Source organism: Grus americana, chromosome 3 (assembly GCF_028858705.1).
Source record: "Grus americana isolate bGruAme1 chromosome 3, bGruAme1.mat, whole genome shotgun sequence".
NCBI lineage: Eukaryota > Metazoa > Chordata > Aves > Gruiformes > Gruidae > Grus > Grus americana.
The window spans coordinates 112,768,869-112,791,141 of record NC_072854.1 but is presented as its reverse complement, the minus strand read 5'-3'; the positions used below and the strand labels follow the sequence as shown (position 1 = coordinate 112,791,141).

At 50.6% G+C, this 22,273-nt stretch overlaps 1 protein-coding gene across 8 annotated transcripts; it reads right to left on the bottom strand.

Annotated features, from left to right (window-relative positions):
- Positions 1–142: 142 nt before the first annotated feature.
- On the bottom strand, positions 143–22,272 carry KLHDC3 (kelch domain containing 3). Of its 8 annotated transcripts, XM_054822934.1 has the most exons (14): positions 22,105–22,272; positions 21,601–21,686; positions 18,714–18,792; positions 17,809–17,965; positions 15,001–15,236; positions 12,478–12,654; positions 10,158–10,273; positions 8,764–8,835; positions 8,324–8,537; positions 7,952–8,038; positions 6,636–6,744; positions 1,491–1,564; positions 1,001–1,079; positions 143–781 (listed from the first exon to the last, which is right to left on the bottom strand). In XM_054822934.1, exons 5-14 carry the CDS (start codon positions 15,152–15,154, stop codon positions 715–717), a joined length of 1,149 nt encoding a protein of 382 aa, XP_054678909.1. In that variant the 5' UTR covers positions 15,155–15,236; positions 17,809–17,965; positions 18,714–18,792; positions 21,601–21,686; positions 22,105–22,272; the 3' UTR covers positions 143–714. The 8 variants fall into 8 exon arrangements, with proteins under 8 accessions (XP_054678909.1, XP_054678908.1, XP_054678912.1 ...); XM_054822933.1 differs by lacking the exon at positions 21,601–21,686; XM_054822937.1 differs by lacking the exon at positions 21,601–21,686 and having other exon boundaries at positions 17,862–17,965.
- Position 22,273: the final 1 nt, after the last annotated feature.

Genomic DNA, 22,273 nt, shown 5'->3' with positions numbered 1-22,273 from the left:
TCCCCCACCCCAGCCACAGCCCACAGCCGCCACAAGCCACTGGTGGCCTGCAGCTGTGCAGGAAAGCACCCGGTCCAGTCTCTCCTCCCGCACCTCTCCCCCCAGTTCACCTGCTAGGACACACAGAGCAGCAGAAACCACGTCTGCCTCAGCGTTTATAAAACTCGCCCCCCGGTTACTGTTTTACAACGGGAGCTGGGCAGAGGATCCAGCTGGGCCCAGGCCCCCACATCAGGCTCTGCTGGGGCCTGCCATCCGATGCCAGGAAGCTGGTTGGTGCTGGCAGGTGCAGGCATGGAGGTCCCTGGTCTCTCAAGGCAGTACAGAAACAGTTCATAGCCCAAGGCCAATCCCAGGGCCATGGCTGGTGGTAGGAGTTGATTCAGGCCCTTGGAAAGCGGCTGGGGACCAGGTCAGCCCCGCTGCAGCTCCACAGGCAAGGGAAAGGAAGGCAGGAGACGCTGGAGCCATCAGCAAGGAGGAAGGTTCACAGTTGTGCTGCTGGGGCGAGCCGACTTCTTCCCCGGCAGCCTGCTCTACCTGCACACTCTTGCTGCCCAAAGCGTGACAAGGGTAGAGGGAGGCCTGGCTAGGGCAAGACAAACTGAGCTCACATGTTCCTTGCTTGAAAGGGCTAAAAACTCATGCAGGCAGTGGAGCAAGAGGTCAGTGTGTGGAGGGGCGAGGGCAGGGCGGTAGAGGGACAAGCCAGTGTCAGCCCTGGGAGGAGACGATGGGGCGGCTGATGGTGCTGTTTGTTGTCATAGCCGAGAGCTCCCATCTGTAACACACCAATGGGATACACTGAGAGAAAGCACAAACACAATGCCCAGGGCTGGAGCAGCTCTGCTGCACATCAGCCTCAGCTGTGGTCTCCAGCCCAGCCAGCCTCAAAGCTGCACAGTGCTGAAGAGGGCTCCAGGCAACCCTCAGCTAGGGCTGGAGCACCCCAAAGACAGGGTGCACCCATGGGGTGACCTCCCAGCACGGCACACAGTACCTGATGTCGTGGGGAAGGCAGGACTGGTCCAGGCTGTACTGAATCACTGCTAGCTTACACAGCGTCTTTAGACTGGGGCCTGTGGAAAGAGGGCAGTTAGCCACAGCAGTCCTTGTCTGGGCATTTGGGGGGAAAACAAGGCATCATGCAATCAGTGCCATAGGAAACGGGGCAGCACACCCCGGCCATCCCTCTGAAGGGCAAGGCAGGGTGCACACCAGGGACAGGCTAGAGCAGTTTAATGTGCTCCCACAAGAAGTCTGTGTGAAGGAGCGCATGAAGAGCCATGAGCCCAGCTCAGGCCTACAACAACAGCTGCATCTCTGGCTGGTCTGCCTTAAGCCATGTACACCAGCCAGAGACAGCTGCCTGGCTCTGAGAGGCAGGCACCAGAAGCCATGAAGGACACCGCTCAGTGCTTCACAGTGGGGCCTGCTCACAGGGCACCTTGTGGCAAGAGGCACAAGCTGGGTGGGGAGTGCTTACGTACTGAAGTCAAGGATGTAGAGATCTGAATGATCCATCAGGTCGAATTCATCACCCATTCCCTCCTCTGGAGACGGGCTGCAGAAGTCAAGCAAAGTGTGTCAGTCAGTGCCAAAATGCTTGTACACCAGTTACAGCCCCTTGGGCTCCCCAAGGACTGAGCAAGTCCAGCACTGTTCCTGGCTTGCCTGCCTCATGCAGGGACCCTTTGATCCCTCCTATCCCTCTGCTTCCCCCAGCAGCACCCAAAGCCATTACTCTCCCAGCTCCTCACAGAGTAGGCAGAGCTGTGCAGAGCCAGGGCTGGCTGGCCCAGCTCCAGCAATTGGGCAGAAACACACACCACCTCCTCTGCAAGCCATAGCAAGGAATGGTGGAGCTACCTCCTGCAGCTGCAGTGACTCCAGCCACAAGCCTCCCCCTGTTACTTTGCTGCACCTCCAAGCACAGGTCCCACTCTGCGCGGAACATCCCTTTTCCCTTCTTATAAACTGATCAGCCTCTGGCTGGTTTCACACTTTTCCTTCCCCGAGTACCTCCCAAACCGTTCAACAACTGAGCGACCCTGGGGCCTCCCCCAGAACCGTGGCACCCACCCTCAGGGCATGAGGAGGGTGCTGGCAAACTGCTGCCTCCAGAGCTGAGGCTTTTTTTCAGGGCTCTATTTACTCAGCAATTTCAGTGGATCCAACTCTCCAAAGAGCTCCACTGAGAGAGGCAAAGCTGAGCCACAGAACGATGGCAAGGACGACTCTGAGCAGGCTTGAGAAGGTATGTTACAGGCAGCTCCTGAAGGCAGGCATGTTTGCACAAACATCTGTCCTGCTCTTTGTGTGATAAACAGGCCCCACGGGCTGCCCCACAGCAGGGAGGGCCAGACAGGCTGCCATCACCTGGAGAACCCAGCACACTGTTGGAATCTAGCCAGCTTCACAGCAATGCTGGATCGTGGAAGGCTGCCCTAGTAACACATTAGGAAACACAGACAGATCAAACTGCCTGGGCAGGCAGGGGTCAGCCCATCCCTACTGGGCCCAAAACACCATGGGGCAGCATGACAGAGCCCACACTGTGTCTTTTTACAGACCTCAGGCCAGCCTCACCTCATGGCCAAGGGGAAGCATGCAATGGGAAGTAAAAGGATTTGTGAGAACATCACATGGGTCAGGCACCTGATCCAGGAAGCACCAGACAGCACACAATGGCACAGAACAATACCCAAAAAAGCTGTGCTGGTGTCTCCAGCGAAGTCGGTGAGATAAGCTGGAGACCCAAGACGACTTTTTGCAAGGCACTCTAGCTGTGCTGCAGGGCCACAGATCATGGGAGCGATGACCTATCTCCAGAGATGGTGGCAGACTCAGCAAGGAGCTGGTGGCCATCCAAATTTTCTGCAACCTGGAGAGCCGACAAAAGGAGCCATATGCTGCAGGCAATGCTGCTGTGCTCTCCCTGCCCACCTCAGCTCTAGTTTTGCAGAGCTGCTTGAAACGTCTACAGACTGCCACACGCCATCTGCACACTGCCACACTCATGAGTCATGCCATGGAAACCTGTGAGCTAGATTCTCCTGTCTGTAAGCTCTCAAGAGCAGTGATGCTGCTGGGGGCAGAGGCAGCATGCACTGTACCACACTGCCCCAGCACTGCAGTGGGCCAGAGTGTGATAAGCCAAGCTGCTGTCTCTGAGAACAATATAGAAGGTGCTTTGCAGAAGTACAACTTTTTCTAGAGAGAAGTGAAGGCAGCAGCAGAGAATAAGCTCCTGAAGCAGATGCTGAGGCTTAGTGGCAGCTCTTTCCCTCTTTGTCCACAACAGCCATATATACCTGCTGCATTAGCACAAACTCTCCAGCAAAAGCCCACAGATTAGCAACCTGCAGCCCAGAGAACATCATTATCTTATGTTCCTCTGACTAGGCCAGCAGATGGACTGCTTTTGGATTCTGCTGCTTGAGCTGAAGTTGTGTGGAAACATCTGCACGACAGTGCAAGCACAGACATTTCTCAGTTTGACTGCAGGAATTACCATGGGCTCCAAACACAGCTCCCTGGCTGTGCCAAAATGGGGATGGCATTTCAGAAGACTAACCGAGTACATGCCAGGCACCGAGCAGCACAGCAGTCATTTTAAGCCAAACCAAGTTCGCCGATACTCCTGTCATATTGGTCCTGGAACGCTAGTGAACAGCTCTGACTTCAGGCATTTCTAGGGAACAGCCAACCTCACCTATGGTTCCCTGTCTCTGCAGTCTTGATGGAACAGCCAAAGCACCTGAAAGACCGGTCACTGCATCCCCTAGTACAGAGACACCTGCCTGTGCTGGAACAGTAGTTCTTGTATCAGGGGAAAGTGCTCCCATGACTGATGGTTGTTTGGAGAATTTGAAAGAAAGAAAAGATGTTTTAAGTCCTGCTTTGGTTTAGGCAAATTTAGTGAGTCCTCTCTGCTTAGCTGGGACCTAATGCAGTGACTTCTCACCCCAGTGTCACTTGCTTCCCAACCTATGACCCACTAAGCTTCACATCTCACAGGACACGAGACAGTACCTGCCCCCCTCCCACCACGTTCCCATAACCCCAACAAAAACTGCAGGGCACAGCTCATTGCTGGTAGAGAAGGCCTATTGCTGATACGTCCCATCTGCCTGGATACAGGCAAGAGCGCCTTTAATTCCACCCCTGCGTGCTCACTGTGCCACAATCTAATCTCGTATCCACGTCACAGGAAACCCTAGACCATCCCTTATCTTTCAAAGGAAAGCCAGCAGGCACCATGTCTGTGGTTTTAATCACCAAACTGCAAGCAGCTAGGGAAAGACTGGAGTTCAAGACCAGGAGAGCTGCAACGCCCAGACAGCAGGGTGCAGGACACCCTTTTGCCAGCCAGAGCCCAGCAAAACTGCTCGTTCCAGCTGCACAGCAACTCAGCGTGTTGGCTCTGCACCAAGCATCCAGTCAGAGCACCCACTCCCTCACCAGCGCCAGGCGTTTCCAAGCCTTGTCAGGGAAAACACAGCCTCAAGCCAAACCTGGATCGGCATCTATTCAGCTAAACTCTGTTTTATAGCATTCCCTCTCACACTCCTTCTCCCTTGGGGATGGTCTCTGCACACTGAAGTGCTGGTGGTTTTGGGAGGAAACTAGACCAGGGCCACAACTGTGACACAGCTAACAGGAACACTGAGCTTAGCGCTACATGACTTCCTGGTCACTTAAATGGGACACAAGTGACAGGACTGCTACTGGCCACAGTGAGAGACCACAGCTGGGGCAAAGAGACCAGGCTCTGGGCAAGACTACAAAAGACACCAGGCATTTGGATGCCACAGGAGCAGACACCCTGCAGAAGCGCTGCTTAAACAGTCTACAGTGCACATGAATCCCTTCAGGGAAGGCAGGACACAAAGGGGTTTTGCCTGCCCGTCCCCCCCATGCTGCTGCCTCACAAGCAGAGCCTGCTGGCTCATCCTCCAAGGAGCCCTGCCAGATCCCCCACGCTGTATGCGCCCCCTCCCTGGGCAGGGGAGCACAGGTCAGGAGGCAGACCACAGGGAGTTCTCCATTACAATGACTTCCTGGAAAACTTCTTATCTCACCAGGCAGCTCCAGAATACACCTGATAACTGTTACAGGAAGCGAGCACAGTCCCCACCCCCATCCACCTCCCCCTTCCCCAGCCTGCAAGACCCTCCCTCCAGTCCAAGCAGGCTGCATTCCTGGATACCAGCAGCTTTTCCTATCCCAAACTAGTGCTGATGAACTGGCCTGCGTTGGGGTTGAGCCTGGATTAAGGAACGAGTTGAATACTTGAAATCGTTTGGTGGAGAAGACAAAGCACTGCTGCATTGCCTGGCAGAGGTGGGCCAAACTCCAAAAAGCTGGTGTAAAATTTGTGTGGTTTGCTAGCATTTCCTAGGAGTGCCTAGGTTTAACAGTACAGCCTAGTACTGTTCCTAGGAGTGCCTAAGTTCAGCTGCTGCTGTAACACAAATCCACGCTGCAGCATCTGAGAGCATCCAAAACTGCCATCAAGCCCTGCCAAGCCTTCTGCCATACAGAGCAGCACTCAGTATGCTGTGGCGAGACTGGATAACCTTAGCACCTCTGCATACCTCACCTGTACTAAGCTCTTCCTCACACCCACACGGACATCCTACAGCTAAGCACACACCCTGGCACTCCTGGGGCCTGAAGGCCCTTCAGTCCATCACACACTGGTATGGTCAGCCCATCATCAGAACCTGCCCTGCCTTGTCCTCTGCCCCAACCTATCTTCAGAATTATCCCCAAAAAGCCACTGCCAGGGTCCCAGAAAAAGCCCCAAAGCTTTTCAAACCATGTGGAGGGCTGAAGGCATTTCAGATGTCTCTGCAGGGTAGATGCTGGCAAACAGGCCTGTGCTCCAGAGCTGCAATTTGTCATTCCAGACAGCACAGAGTGTGTCCTGGTGATGGACCACTTCCTTTCTTTTAGCAGCTGTTAGGGCTCTTGGCCACATCCAGCTGCCCTGCACCCTGACAGTATCACTGCCAGTGTTTGACAGCTAAATCCTTAACACCAGGTCCCTCTTGTGAATGGAAACTTTGCTAAGGAACACTGGCACAGATGGGAATGTTGCCTTGTTGTGCACATGAACTCCTCAAACAGCTCCTAGCTGAGCCAACATCCTGCTGCAGCTTGGCAGACACCACACTTGCCAATGAAAGAAACTCTGGTGAGAGCAGCAGGGCAGCAGGTAGGGGAGGATAAGTCAGTCTAAGGTCTGCTACAGCACAGCAGACCAGGATACTTTCCTTCTGATGGCAGGATCTCCTCCCTCCTCCCCACCACATCTTTCACAGAAAGCTTGACCACTGCACAACCCCTCCTGAACAGGATGTTACATACTTCTGCCTCTACTTGTACAAGAAGGCTTGTAACCAGGTGCTTTACAACCTTACATGACATCTTCCATCTCCCCCTTGGCGTTTTCCAGAGGACCCTTGATGCACATGTTGATGCACATGATTTCTTACACTTGTAAGGCAGATGGACAATTGCCATGTGCCTCTAAAGCGTATCTGATTACTGCATGGGGCAGAGCATGAAAGGACACCGTGCTGAAGGGAATGGCAAACCCTCTCACAGAGCCACCCCACACAACCCACCTGGTGCCTCCAAAGAGAATGATTTTGTCCCCAACTCTGCAGCAGCACTGCCGGCGTCGAGGACACGGACCTTTCCCCTTGGGCTCAATCTTCCTCCAAGAAAGAGAAACTAAGGGGCGGAAAAGAGTGCACCAGCTTGTCACAAGAGCCTGGCCAAGACCCAGGTATAAGCAGGTTATGGATTTAAACAGATCACAGCAAAGCCAGAGGCCCACTGCCCCACAGACACCAACTAGCTAACATCCACCCTCTCTGTCGACCTTGCTAGCGGCAAAATGATGCACTTCTACGAGGTTGTTACTGAAGTGTCACTTAGATGCCAGGCACAGCCCCGAAGCTCTGCCTGCTGAGACAGGAGCTGCAGGTCGAGGCCTTTTGCTTGCAAAGCCTGAGCGCCAGGACTTGCGGGCAGGCCCGACATCACAAGGAGCTGTACAGGGCAGAGGTCCAGGAGCAGGCAGGCTCCTTTCCCCAGCACCCCGTTGCAGTCCAGTTCAGGGGGGAGACCCAGGAACCGGCTCCATCTGCTGGCAGCCACTGTGAATGCAGAGCATCCTCGCAGAGTGGAGACTGCTGCGACAGTCTGGTTGTGGGAGCATGGGGAACTGAACCAGGTGGAGAAGATAGCAGACTGTGTCCTTGCCGCTCTCTGTGGCAAGGATGCTGGGAGGGGTGCGGGGGTGTGTGTGTGATTAATCACTAATGCACAGCACTGATACATTCAGGAGCTCTCATGCTAGCTCATAAATCAGCTTGGGGAGCAGCAAGTTGGCTGCTCTCAGGTAACTTTACTATGCAAAGCAATTGGCAAACAAAATCAGTCTAATGGACTGCAAAATGTGCCTGAGGACCCCAAAACAGCTCACAGTTGACTGATATTCAGGGTACCAGCTCAAAAACCACCCCTTCTGCTGCACAGTTTCATCTGGTCCAAGAGAGTGTAGTATGGAGATGCTGCAGCTCAAGTTGAGCTGTTGCCGCAGCTATGGTCTCTTGCTCCTCTAACCCCATTGCTTCCCCATATCCTCTTTTCTGCCAACACTTCTGCATATTTAAGACGATGATGTTTTGCCAACCACTCTTTGATTAGCTGTGTCTTTCAGCAATACTTCCTTTTTCACTTTCTAATTGAGATTTGGAGACAGTCTGAGGAGGAACAGGGGTCCCAAGCACAGTAGCAAGTTCCTGTCAATGCTGTCAGAAGAGCCATTTTCCCCCAGGCAGGCTCCTTACCCTGGGGGAGTACACTCATCTGAGCACTCACACACTTGAGGGCCTTGAAAACTATCACTGCAACAAGTTAAAAGCATAAATACCTGGATTGAACTTCCAGAGGTCGTGGAAGTGTCTGTTCAGGCGTGCGTTGTAGCCACCAAATACATATAGCTCCCCATTGTAGCTGACTGTGGGGAGTAAGCATAGACATCAGTGTGCCGCCCAAGGTAGAGCCCAGCAAGTCCCTGTCCCAACATCAAACACAAAGCAAAGTGGCACTGGTTATCCACCTTCGCTTACATCACCTTCAGGGCTACACGCAAGGCTTTTTGGCGGGCAGCAGCTTTCCACAGAAGCCAGGTTCTGGCACCCCTTGCTAACCCACATCTCTACCCAGTGGAACCAGACACCCCTTATGAGGCAGGCAGGAATTTCCTTCCACTGTCCTCCTCTCTCAGTAGACCCACACTCACATGCTGAATGGCTCCGCCGGCCTTCAGGGAGCACTGGAGTTGGAGGGGAGTCCAGCCAGGAGTTTGTTTCTGTATCAAATACTTTAATGCGGTTACAGTAGATCTCATTGTTGGAGTGAAATGGCCCAAAACGATCAGCTCTGCCACCAAATACGTACATCTTTGTTCCGATGATGGTAGCTGAATGGAAGTCTCTCCAGCGAGCTGGTGTACCCTGCAAGGACAGAGTAAAGCAGAACAAGAGAAAGAATGCAGATTACCCAGGGAGATAACATACCTTGATAGGAAAGTTGGAGTGTCTGCCTTCTCCTGGAGAACTTCCCCTCCTGCAGATCCCAGCCACAGCAGACAGAAGCCACGTGACAAGCATGGGCAGCTATCCCCAAGAATAGCAGATAGAAGATGTCCTCCACAAACCAGAGTGAAAAGCAAACACTGACCTTGGCGGAGATTAAGGTCCACGTCATGTTTGTGGTGTCCAATTTATGGATATCATTTGAAAAGCAGTCAGCCTGGAAGACAGAAGGGCAGCCTGGTCACAAAGGGACTGAGAAGCCTGGTCACATCTGATCCCAGGAAGGATGCTGTTCTACAGATCTGGAACATCCCTTTGGAGTTAGTACTTCCTAAGACACATGGTGCTTGCTCCAAAATGTCAGGGTAAGCAGCACACTTATCACTTCACTAGAGGGAGGCAAAGCCCGTTTCTCCTCAAAGGTCTCCTGTCTCTCCCTGCAGCTTTCCCATTTATTTGGTGCTCAGTTCTTACCCCCAAGGCTGCACACAATTCGTACATTCACAGCAGAACCCTGCCTCCACTCCAGGCAGCAACAGAAGAAAGGGACACCAACAGGCCAGTCAAACTGGCCCTGCTAAGGCCACTTGATGAGAGGTAGAAGCTAAGATTACTCCTAGGAAGCTAAACATCCAGGAGCAAATACACTCGGGGTTCTGAGGATCCCACAAAAGTCATCTACAGTGAGCTGCCTGGAAGAGCCTGCATCCACACAAACAGCACAGGCTCCTGCTCCTCCAGGCAGGGGAGACAGCAGCGAGACAGCCACAGGCTTGTTTGGTCTTGGTTAAAACAAGCCACACTTCAACTGCTCCTGCTGCTGTCATTAAGATCATGGATTTGTCATGCTACTGTCCTCAGAAGAGGAGGAGTAACCCAGGGACTGCTGTAACAGAGCTCCAGCTTTCTTCTAAATAAACAGATGTGACTTTGCACAGCTTTTCTGGAGCCTGGTGATAGGCTGAAATGATATTTACCCACTTCTTAAGATCAGAGCATAAGGATTTGCTCAAATGAGCATTAGGCACACTGTCACCTAGTGCACAATGACCCTCAGCTCAAGATACTTCTTAATGGGAGGGCAAGCGTTTGCTGGAGGGGACCAGCAAGACGTGAGAGCAGGTACAGAATACAGGGAATATGCACCAGATTAGGACAAAACCTCACAGCAACACTGCAGACATTGGAAAGTGATTTTCTGGCTCATTTCTCAGCCAAATTAAAATAAATGTTATGCATTTATCTAAATTGGCTGAGAAATGAGCCAGAAAACTATTTATATTTTTACCTCTATATATCTATATGTTTTGGGGAAGAAAAAAAAAAATCCACCATTTTTTTAGGCCTGCTTTCCCAGCTACCTTCTCTGAAAACCAATACATATAACCTGAGTAATTGATGTCATAACTTTGCTGAGTTATAAAATGAAAGTAACTATGGATACAAATATGCCCCTGTATCCTGCCTCTACGAACGTCCTGGGTAGGAACACCCTCTTTCCCAAGGGATCGCCAAATAACAGTTACAGACACTACTTACCAGCTGTTCATAGCCTCCAAAGATAAACATGCTCTTTGCCAGGACACAAGCTGAGTGCCCATCTCTCGCTCCTGGGACCATTCCAGACACCTTTGGTGTGAACCACTTGTGTGTGTCTGAAACAAAACAGGAGGCAATGCTAAGAAAATACAGTAGATGTTGGGATAGAAATGAAGAACGGTAGTAAAGAGCTAAGACAGGCAAAGCTACCTGCCTGAGCCTCCACAGAGGGGCATGGTGACAGAGGTCCCAGCTCCTGGGCACAGCCGCTGACTCTGCCCAATCTGACAAACAACTCACTTTAAAGTGTGAGTAGTATAGCACTACTTGAGCAATATTATTTTTGTTGAATCTCTTGCAAAGCCTATTTGTGAGTCACTTATCAACTCTGCATTTACAGTTTCAATTACAACAAAGCAATGATGCTAAGTGATCCAATTGACCTCACGGCATGGAGATGCTGACTGACTGAGGAAAACCAGCTCTCTCAAATCCAGTCAGAAGTCACTTAACCACAAGCTCACCATGTCAACAGAGCTACTGTGCACATCCCCACGTCTGCAGCACAGCTCTCCCTGTCTTATCTCCTCCTCTTGTTACATTCTCATCCCCTCTTCAAGGGAAGCTTTCCTCACTCCTTCACGGTTCCCTTTGCACTGCTCCCTGTGAGCCTGTACCAGCCAGATTCAGCCCCTTATCCCATGCACTCCAAGGGCTGGCTTGATTTAGGGGAGGACTTTAAATCCAGCCAGAGCTGTTCTCCATGCCAGGGCAACATGGAGCCAAGCCAGCGACTCCCTGCCAAGCACAAACAGACACCTGTCCCAAGAGCCCAGAGAGGCACAGATAAGCCTTGAGGCAGCAGGAGACATTCCCCCCACCCTGCCTAACTGCTGCGAGCTGCCAAGAGCAGTGCTTATTTCAGGAAGCGGTAACATTGGAGCTGAAGCAGCATTCTTCACAAGGATAACTTCTCTGAACTTGGCCTGCAGCCACAGCTACCCACCTAGGCTCCAGCTGGAACCACACAAAGGGGCTTGCAAGGTCAACAGAATCCCTGGGCAGCCTCTAGTGAGAAAGCTGCTGCAGCTATCGAGTTACTTTCCTTCATGGGGCTGCTTCCAAGCCCAATCACACGGTAGCAGCAAGAGCTCACCCAAGCGCAACATGTCAAATTAGAGATGGAAAAGACCTCGACTTGTGATCTGCTCAGCCCCCCAGGGGACAAAATTGCACTCAGCCAGGACTTTATCCAGCCTGACGTGACTCCTACAGTGGAATTCACACCACAGACATGGGACTGTGACTGCCAGCCTCACTTTCCAGGGTTGGCAGGGGACAGGCACAGTGTGTACAGACAGCTGCAGAGGGTTCGGACCAGGGCTGAAGTCAGGCCTTTCCGTTAATTTTCATGTAATACTAGTGTTGGAGTTGGCAAGGAGACCAGGCAGCTCCCACTACAAGGCCTCTGCATAGGCAGATGTTTACTGATGGCTTCCCAGGTGTCAGGGGAAGGGAGAAACCTTGTGCCCAAAGAGCAGCTCCAAGCTGCAAGACATTTCCTGGTGAAGAAGGGAACCCATGACCAAGCAGCAGAGCAAGCAGTTTCCTTTCAAGTCCAGCAAGCCAGTTACTGGTCAGTATTTAGATGGACTTGCCTCCAGAATCCAGAGGTACTCCCTTCCTTTCCTGACACTCCTGTTTACCCAGTTCCTGATGGTGCCTTTTCTCCACAGGTGCTCCAGCAGCGTGATGAAGCAGCCAACTGAAAGGCCCAAGGAGTTTATCTTTCAGGTTTATCTAACTTGACTCATGCCTTCCCTTATTTTGCCATCCTGTCCCTGACTACTTCTGTGTTTTATGCCTCACTCTCCTCCATGCTTTCAGAAAGAAGGACCACTCCAGAGAGGAACCACAATCCTCGAGAGCTCTAGCCCCTTCCTGCTGCAACCTTCACCCACAGTTAAGGAATAATACATCATCACACAGAGAGCGCACTTCAGTTGTAGTTACTATCAGAGAGAGCACACAAAGCTGATAGAAAAATTAAAATCAGTTTGACTATTAGACAAGCTCAGTAATCTCTGTTCAAAGGCTTGAGAGAGACAAGCATACAGACACACTAGCCACCCTGCTCCCCTTCTAAATCTGCTGAAACAGCTAGCAACACCAATTCCTCATTTGCGCCATTTCCTCCAGATTGTCACTCTGTAGAGAGATTGAGGGACAGGAAAACAAGTTGGGGAGCAGTGCAGTGGGGCAGAGAGAAGGTCTCATCAAAAGCAGTTGTGACAAGGAAGAGTGAGAAGCTGGAACTTACTGACATCAAAGGCATAGAGCACGTTGCAGGCTCCCTCAGTGTCGTTGCGACCACCCCATATGTAGACGATGTCATCTATGAGCACTGCTGAGTGCCCATACCTCATGTAGGGCACCTCTCTCACATGGTCTCGGCTGTTTGTCCACACTGGAGGCAGTTTGATCCAGCGCAGAGACACTGAAAGCACAAATTTGAGCCCACGTCAAATCCTAAGCCTGCTACACATGCTCACAGGCCACAACCCATCCTGCCCGGCTTTTTTTTCCCCCCTATGACAAGGTGCAGAAGCAATCTAGTAAGCAAAACAAAGCTGTGTCTGACCCTGAGTAGTAGCTAGTTAAGTAATACAGAAGCACAGTATTCCACAGGCCCCTGTCACAGGTGAGACTAGAGGAAGCACTGGAGGACCAAAGGACTCTGGACAGAAATAAGCTCCATTCTGCATCAGTTACACTGAAGAGGTTTCCACTCTGGCTCATCCTAGGCTGTGAGTGAAGGTATAGCACGCACACACATATACAAAAAAATAGGGAAAGGAAAGAGAAAAAGTGCAGAGGTGATAATGAATGCAGACACTACTTCAGGCTAGCAACGTTTTTGAAGAGACTCAAAGCTGGAAGAATGAGCAGCACAGGAACAATTCACTGCGGCAACAGGCAAGGGAACACACCTGAAGGCATCATTTGGACTTGCAGTAGTGCAGTTTAAGTAAAGCAATGCAGCAGCTTTGTAGGAACAGGGTTTGTTTGCTTGTGTTTTGTTTTTTAAGCTTTAGATGACACAGCTGTCTGTCTCCTTTGCCCCCATCCATACCTCAGTTCACCCTGCAAACCTGGTGTTCCTATTAGGAGTTCCTTGTGATTACGGGTTCTCCTTCCTGGCAGCCTGTATGTCACGTTCAGCAGTAGCCAGAGTAGTCAACAGGTATTACAGGGTTTAATGACAGTGCAAGAGTCACAGCAAGTGTTACATGGCCATTACATAACAGCACCCAGACACCCTCCCTCTACCACACATACAGCCTCCAGTTTTGTTTTCAACATGGAGATAACACAAAATAAAGCAGCAAACAGCCTGCAGTTTCCCTGAAATACTAACACAGGGGAAGGGAAAGGGCCAGGCATCTTAAAAGGTGAGCATCTACCCCAGAGGGAGAAAGGGCACTGAGGAAGCACAGCCAACGCTAAAGTCAAGCTAGACGGTATGTTCCCTGCCTAAAACACAGGCTTCATCTTTGAAAGATTGAAAGAAATAATTCAAAATCTGGTATCCTGGCTTTAGCACTGGAACCTGGCAATGCTAACTGAGCAAGGGCTTGGGAAGCCAGTGTCACCTCCCACGTGGTGGCTGCAGGATCATGACCCTTTAATATTTGGGAGTGGCAAGAAGGGAAAACAATATAAGAGCATTCCTTTGGGCACAGTAATTATGCTTCCACCATAAGAGCAGTGCTCTACTGGCACGTTTTACAAGCTACAACGTTCAACTGTCTTGAGTGTGAGAGACCAGTCTCTCTGGATAGAGATGAATGTTCACAAGCTCCTGATCTACACTCCCCTCTATGCAGTGAGCAGCTCGCCTTGGCAGCCCTGTGTAACCAATGCCTTTATCCACTACTGCACTAGTCAGTCTTCTCCACAGTCAGATTTAGAGGAGTGAATTCACTGCATCTTACAGACAAACTAGTTTTATCTACATGCCGCCTGCATGTTAGGAGAGTGTTCAGCACGCTGTCCAGTCTGCAAAACTAGTCATTGGTTCTCCGCTCTCGTCTCTGTTCAGCTGAACCCATCCAAGCATCTGTGCAGTTTTTCAGCCACTTGCCTGACTATAGGCAAATACTGCATGGACCAGCTCAGTAACCTCTTCAGTTCAAAAAGCACTGAATCAAGAAATGTAGCCTCTGCCAACTCAGCCTCCTGACAGATACTGGCCACCCTACACAAATAGCTCCAGTTGCTTTGCTAAACCACGTTGTGAATCTGCATCAAAGCTGCTGCCAAAACGGGAAGGCTTCCATCCTAGCCACATGCCTCTACTAATTCCATCATGCTGGCAGTGGTTGTCAGCTGCCCCCACAGGGAAACAGCTCAGGAGCCTAAACCTGGAGACTCAATTGAGTGCACTGGCTCTCACTCTACCACCTTCATGCTAGGGGCAACTGAGCATGGTCATGCTGCAAACTGGATGGGGGACCTGAGCCAGCTAAACACCACCACTTTGCACCTGGGTAAGTTGGATTCACAGAGAACAAGGACAAAACAAGCCATTGGCTATGTGGTTACTTCTAGTGAGTGCTTATCCTACAGTCTGCTGGACTACAGCTCTTCTGTGCCCTGCCCCTGAAGCTGAAAATACAGGGCTGCATGAGGGAAGAGACTCCCGTCTACACTGATAGCTTTTTTGAAAATTAAGAGTCAGACAGCGTGTTACAGAGCATAACATGTTAAGCAGCAGTGGGCAAGAAAACTAATAACCGAGCCCAGCAAGCCACTCCTTCACACATCACAAGGACACATTTACCTGCATTGAAAACATGGACGTCAATCTGCCGCAGAGTCTCATAGTCTTCTCCAGAACAATATCCGCCAAAGGAATAGACTTTGTGCCCGACAGCCACGGCCGCGTGGTTCACCCTCCGCGGCCCACCTTCCAAGTGCACTGCCCACCGTAGCATTCCTCCCTGCAAGCCAGACAGTCTTCAGGGCCCCCAGTGCCACAGCCGCATGCTTCCTGGGCCACCACGATGTCACCTGGCTCTGTAACAGAGACAGAATGCTAAAATAACACGATCCATTTTGCAGGTCTTCCTACCTTCCTCGAATGCCAGCTACAAAGGTCACATTGCTGTATCCTCACTCATCTGCGTCCCAACTGGGGACGATTTTACCCTCCCCTTGGGAAGGGGACACAAGGCAGGTACTGTAACCTGAGCAAGACTTGGAAGAGCAGACAGAGATGCCTTCACATACAAAAAAACCTCAGGGAGGCTGTACAGGCAGCCCAAGCCAAGCACCTTTGGCGAAGGCAGACGAGTGCTGTGCACCCGGCTGTGCCCTGGTCATGTACACATCATGTACACGCCAGAACAATTTGTCCGCATGAATGAAAACATATAGCAAGAGCCAACTGTGAAGGTGAAAAGAACAGAGCCAGAGGCAAGAGAGCGTGCTCTTTGGGTCAGTCGTGAGACACAGCAGAGGAAAATATTTTAAAAAAAACCCAACAAAAAACCCCACAGAACCACCCCCACATAAAGTGACTGACTACACAATATGTGGGTGATCTACAACCCTAGCATTTGGACTCATTGATTTGAGCACTAGGGTCCAGCCTCATTAAACACAAGAGAACAGAACCTCCCTAGTCTGGGGAGAAAGCTCTTTGCTAATGATCAGAATAAGGCCTTTTTCTCCCGCAGGAAATCCAGGCATAGCTATGAAAATTTTGTAACATCATATCTCAGTTAAGAAACTGATATGCTTCACACTTCAAACAGATGGCTTAGATCAGCTCTTAGAGAAGTCACCACAGCTGATTTTTGCAGAGATTCTCCTTTGAATCTAAGGATCTGGAGCACAGTCCTGCCCAGGTCCTTCTGAAAAAGCGGGTCAGTTCAATTGAAATTTCCCCCAGCTGAAAAACAGCCATTAGAAGAGACGTCAATGTTTTGGACAGCCTAAAGACAATTCTCTTTTTTTATTGCTTGGTTCTCACTTCTTGGAAGGCACAGTCAGTGTGCTCCAACTCCACACCCAGTTTTAGTATTTGCAGAACTCCAAGAAATTTGTGGATGCCTTAGAATGAGGACTAAAATTCCTACACATTTTCTCTGTCCTTTTTCTTTTAGGAAAGTAGTGAGTTTTCACAAGGAGAACTTTTCTCCTGTTTAAAGTTTCTGAAATAGCTGGAGAGCAGCGAGAAGGGGCAGTGCCATGCTGCTCTTCTCCAATTGGCCTCCCCTGGCCCTTCAGCCAAGCGGAATCACTGCTCGCAACCAGGCACATCATGCAGCACCTGGCCCACCTGCACACTCCCATTTTATCCGCCCTGGAGAAAGAGTCAGAGATGCCACCCAACAGGGACCTCCTGGCAAGGAGCAGAGCTCAGGCTTACAGCTCCAGCCATGCATGCTGCACACATCAAAAAGCATCCAGAAACCAGTCGTCTCTTGCCAGAGCTCCTAAATGTCAACAAAATTTCAGTTATTTCTTTTTAAAGTTATTTCTAAAATTGAGACTCGCAGCCAGAGCATGCTCTGTATCTGAAAGTTACAGCAACAGGACATGTGCAAAGTCCAAACAGAGAGCATCCTGCAGTCTTACTCATAACAGATGAAAGCAGACCACAGAGTCCCTCCTGCAAAGCCACATCTTCCTAAGGCAACCACTGTAACCTAAACTGCAGCCAGCAACCCAGAAAGTCACATCGAACTTTTCTCTAGTAGACCTGCTCCAGAAGGGCCAAGAAACAGTCCCCCTCTGCTACAGGCCATGCTTCACTGTATGTCCAGGACCACCCCAAATTCAGATCTAGCAGTTTTGGGTTTTGGTTTTTAAATTACTTTTTTTTTTTTTTTCTTTTTAAGGCAAGCAGCAGCTCTTGTATAAGTCCTCTGCAAAGCTACAGAATAGATGAGTTTCCATGGAGACCACCAAAGTCACCTTTCAGGCTATTTTGAAGGCTTCACATATCTAAATCTGTTTCTTGCCTCAGTCATGAGTTATCACTAAAAAAAATAATCTAACTAATATTTTCCTCAAAATCACTTCTTGGTTAAGTGGTTCTGCAAGAGCTCCTCAAGGAGCTTAACTGGACTTTATCACCAGTGTCAATATTTTCAATATCCTTCAGACTGAGCCCAATCCTGGAAGATTAAGAGGATGACTTTTACTTCCAAGTTCTCCACTTGGTTCATCCTGGGGTAGAGGAGCGCAGCAGCCTGGCATGGCAGGCCAGCATCATACCAAACCACTTGTCTTTTTTGCCAGAAAAGCTGGTAAAACTCTTCTTTACCCTTGGGAGTTCACTGGAGCGGTGTGCTGAGAAGCACACTGCTGCCAGAGCAGGACGCTGGTCTTTTCACTCCAACAACAGCCAGCTACCCTGCCTGAAGTTTCATAATTATGATCAGTCATAGGAACAGGAAATGAAGGCTGCACCTCCTAAGAAGTTAATCTGGTCAATGAGAGGCAGCAGCTCAAGGCCCAGCCGGTTACACTGTAAGGAACAACTTCATGTTATAGCAACAGTGTTGCAATGTTGTTTCCTACAGTTACCGGTAAAGGTTTTTCCAGAGAACAGCCCTTCCCAGGAGGCAGACGGTTGTACCTGGCCCCAGGGCGGTGGTGGGGGTGATGGGGTTGAAGCTGGCTGCACTTCACCTTGGCTCAGGATGGGGATAGCCCTTCTGAGTGAACGCTTAGCCAGCACAGCCTCTTGCTGCCACTCGTCAGGCCCCGGGCACGCAGGAACACTCGTTTGCCTTCTGAAAAGAAAACAATCAGAAGTGTGATCCTTACAGGGTCGTATATTAAAAGGTAAAGGAAAACACAGGATTTAACAAGCTGCCATGTTTTTTCCAAACCTGAGTGTTCTTCTCTACACCATAATAAAAACATCCAGCCAGAGTCCATGTTCCTTTTCTGCCACTGGCCACAACCCCACCCCAAAACTGTCACAGTGTCTTCCCACCTTGGCAAAGCGCTTGCTCGCCCCTTTTTGGCCACACACAGGACCACCCACTCCTCCCCATCCTTTCTGCATCCAGCTCCAGCCTCTCTCCTCTCCTGCCTTTTTTTGAAATAGTTTCATTAGAGCAGTCTTCTGTCTCAAAGTCAGCTTTCCTCCTGCAGTTCCCCTCTCTGCACTTTCTGCAAATATGAGTTAAACACATTTTTTGAGAAAAAGTTATTTTCTGTCCTAAAACTCTGCATGCTGTAAAGTTCCATTTCAGGTTTTGGTTTCTGATTATAATTTATATGATATAAATGAGTACAAAAATACCTCACTTGACATTAGCCAGTGTGCCTTAGATTCCTTTAAAGACTACACAGGGTACAGCCAGGGGAAGACTGGAACAGCAAAATCAGTATCAAACAATTTACTAACAATTTCCCCCAACCGTACAATAAACTGTACAATCACACATTCTGTGATTTCTCATTTAGGAGACCAGCAACACTGATGTAGGCTATAAAACACAGAAATATTGATGAGACAGAGGCAAATTGTACCAGAGAACTGGGAGGGCACTGGCTGCAGGAGGCAGTACGCATCCAAGCTCAGGCAAACCAGATGCTTTTTCACTGTGCACTGCAAGCCAAAGGGACAGTTAGTGACACTAACATTCATCGCGGATCAGAAGAAGAGCTTTCACATCACAGAAAAATTAAGCTTGAATTGTTTAAATCACAGAAGCTATTGCTACTGCCAAAAGCCAGCAGGATAAGAGGAGGGTTGCCTTCCACACGGATTCATGCAGATGCTGAGCTAAGTGTGTGTCCCTTCTCTGGATCCTCCAGAGCCACCCGTCTCCTCCCAGAGCTGCACCTTTTTTATAGCAGCCTCCACAGTTCATCTACACTCACAGCAGAAGCTGGTTGAAGGTCTGAGGAATCTCCTTCAGCACATCCAAACCCCCAACGCCCCCAGGAATTATGACCATATAGGGAAACCAAAAAGGCTCCATCAAAACAAGCACAAGTTTCTTATACAGTGAGAGAAGAGGTTTTCTAGATGGAAAAAAGAAAAACCACAACACAACAAAAACTGCACTCCCACATGCTCTTGTAGCTCGGCATGTGCTTGCTCACCTTAGATCAGGAAGCTCTGGCTGCCTCTCTTCTCCCAATCTCAGCTGGGAGAAGCACGCACACACACACACTTGGGGTCTCCTTCACAGAAGGGCATGTGTGCTTCTGTTCAAGCCACCACTTGCTTTCACTGACACACATGTTAGCTCCCCATTTCACCTCTCCAAAAACTAATAGATCTTTTAATTTCATTTTATACTCACACAGGCAGCAATCATGCAATCTTCACAACTCTCCATTTCCCTGGTCTGGCATAATCTATCCAGAGTTACAGTCAAGCACAGAGAAATTTGGGTTGAAACACTGGTAGGTCCTATCATTAACTGCCAGGAAAAAGAACGTTTCTAAAAATCAGGTTACACTTCACCTACTGCTGAAGTACCCAATGCTGATGATGCTGCAGATTAAGTGAGCACAGCGATGAGTTGTTCCTGTGTCACTAAGCACAGGGAGGCTAAAATTAAAAGGTGCTCAAAATAACCTGCTGTGGTCCCACAGAAATGCCTGAAGCCCTACACTGACTGTGCACAGCACCACAAGCCCAGGTATGCACTTCCAGAGCAAGTGGTGCAACAACAGCCATGGGGTGACCACAGACTGGCTCTGTTGCTGCAGTCAGGCATGACACCTGACCATAAGTGGAAGCTCACAAGTGTGTTAGCAGAGAAATAGCCACGGACATCCTTCAACACTTCCTTGTTCTTTGTCAGTGCTAACATCCAGCAAAGGGAGCACAGCAATTCACCCAGGGCATTTCACTGCCAAGTAGGGGAACAACCAGATTTTAAGTTAGCTCTGCACTCTTTGCATTCAGCACCTGTAGGCAACACTCCCAAATCTCTGGCTGTCCTGTTGTCTGAAAGCACACATAATGCCTGAAACAACCTTCATCCTAACTGTCCCAGCTTGCACCCAACAAAAGAGTCTACCAGCACAGCATACAGTCATCTCAGATCATCAGAAAAATCACTCAGCAATTTATCACTAGCATACCTTCCAAAACTATTGTGGTGACTTGAACAAAGTAGCATAGATGGAAAAAAACTAAACATGGTTTTTACAGTCATATTTTTCGGCTGTTTGTTCTATTTGCTTTAGGCTTTCTATTTTCAATCCCTATAATTAACTATGAAAACATTTCATTTCAGATAGAAAACTACTGACCATCTCCAAGTACAGCAACCAGATGATAAACTTATAAATAAACTTATATATAAAATATATATCCTTGGATCCACTTCTTTGCACAAAAAGATTTCACTGGGCTGCCTTGTTCCTCTACACACACAGAAAGAAACCTAGAGCCATTTCCAAAAGCTCCTCAGATTAGCCTTGCTGCAGTCAATTCCCACAGCAGGGGGGAGAAACTCAACAGAAAGTGGCACGGATTTTCAAGGACTCACTCTGTCACCCCCAGAATTACAGCACCACCCCAAGCAGAGAAGCCTACTAGCCCTGCAAAGTCAATCCAGAGAGCAAATCCTACCGTGTGGCTGCCTCAGTCCTGTCTCCCAAAAGACACCAGCCACAAGGTTTAGTAATACTTAAAATAGCCCAGCCAGCTCACAGCAGTCCATATAGACAGTTCTATTTCAAGCGCATCCAACTTACTGTTAGAGATAACATGAGAACAACCCACTTTCTTCACTCATGCTTGACATTTATCTGATGCTTTGACTATTTATGCTAAGGCAGTGTGAAATTGCAAGCTTGCACATTCAGTAGCTTGGACACTCGCAACGTAATTCCAGCACCAGTAAACTAGACGGTGCTAGAACAGCCCCCTGAGCTTGTTAACCGAGACTGATCTGGAAGCTCGTGTTAGACACGGGAATCCCAGACCACACCGCTCAGTCAAAAAATTATTCCAGTGTCCCTTGCTGCAGACAGCAGCGCCACCTCCTTATTTTTGACCACCACCGACTTACTTTCACCCAAAGCCCAGCTAAGATTCTGCACCTACTGAGCTGACTTCTCCCCTTCCTCACCTTGCCTCCCAAAACCCGCTGCCGTTTCTCTACAGAGCAAGCCTAAGCGTCGGAGATATCCCTTGACCCCCTCTCCCCCGCCAGGAATATGTCTAGGCCTCTGGCTACTGTCAAGCTGTTTCTGCCATGCCAAAGGCAGTCCTTGGGAAGGAGCAGGCTCAGGAAAGCCGAGGTGACAGCTAAGGTGGCACTTCTTGCTTTAAGCAAAGCCACACCGTTTTATTCCTCTGCACCTGCCGTCACACCGATACCAGGACCCTCCGGGCTGAGCATTTCGCCGGGCGGCCACGCAGAGCCCAGGACAGGCTCACAGCACTCACCCACCGCTGTCAGCCTTTGCTCTGCCTCGGCGCACGGGGCCAGGGAGGACCAGGCGCGAAGCCCGAGCCTATCAACGTGGCCAAGCCTGGGTGGAAACGTAAACGGGCTGAAATCGCACAAACCCGCGGGGATGGAGAGAAGGCCCGGCGGCGGTTACACCAGGGCGAGGAGCAGGAGGGCAGCCTCCCCGGCAGGGACCAGCCAGCCTCCAGGGGAGGAGGGGGGCGAGTGCGGTCAGCTGGCTGCCCCCCACACGGGCTCCTCAGGGCCGCCCTGCTCTTCCAACCGCCGCCTCCCGACCGGTGGCCGAGGGCAACCGGGGAGGGCGGCAGCTCCGCGCCCGTCCCTCACGGAGGGGCTCGGCGGTAGCTCCGGCCCCCTCACCCGCCGCGGCCGGCCCCCTCACCAACCCCCGCCACCGGCACAGCTCCGCCAGCTCCCCGGGAGGGCTGCGCGAGGCACCCCACCCCAACGGCGGGTCCCTCTCAGCCCCAACCCCGTACCTGACGGCGGGAAAACAGCCTCGCAGCCCCGCTCCGACAGCCGCGCCCGCCGCTCCCTGGGACTTGTAGTCCGGCGCGGCGCCGCCCCACCCGCCTGGGACCGCGGGCGCCCTCCCTCGCCGGGGCGGCACGGCCTGGCACAGCCCCGCGGGGCCCCTCCGAGGGTGCC

Bases quoted from the DNA above. Each gene is read 5' to 3' on its own strand.
- KLHDC3 (XM_054822934.1), bottom strand. From the start codon at position 15,154: ATGCTACGGTGGGCAGTGCACTTGGAAGGTGGGCCGCGGAGGGTGAAC. The intron at 12,655-15,000 runs GTAAATGTGTCC...TTGTGCTTTCAG, and splicing joins CGTCCATGTTTTCAATGCAG to TGTCTCTGCGCTGGATCAAA. The intron at 1,565-6,635 runs GTGGGTTGTGTG...TGACTTCTGCAG, and splicing joins ATTCTCTTTGGAGGCACCAG to CCCGTCTCCAGAGGAGGGAA.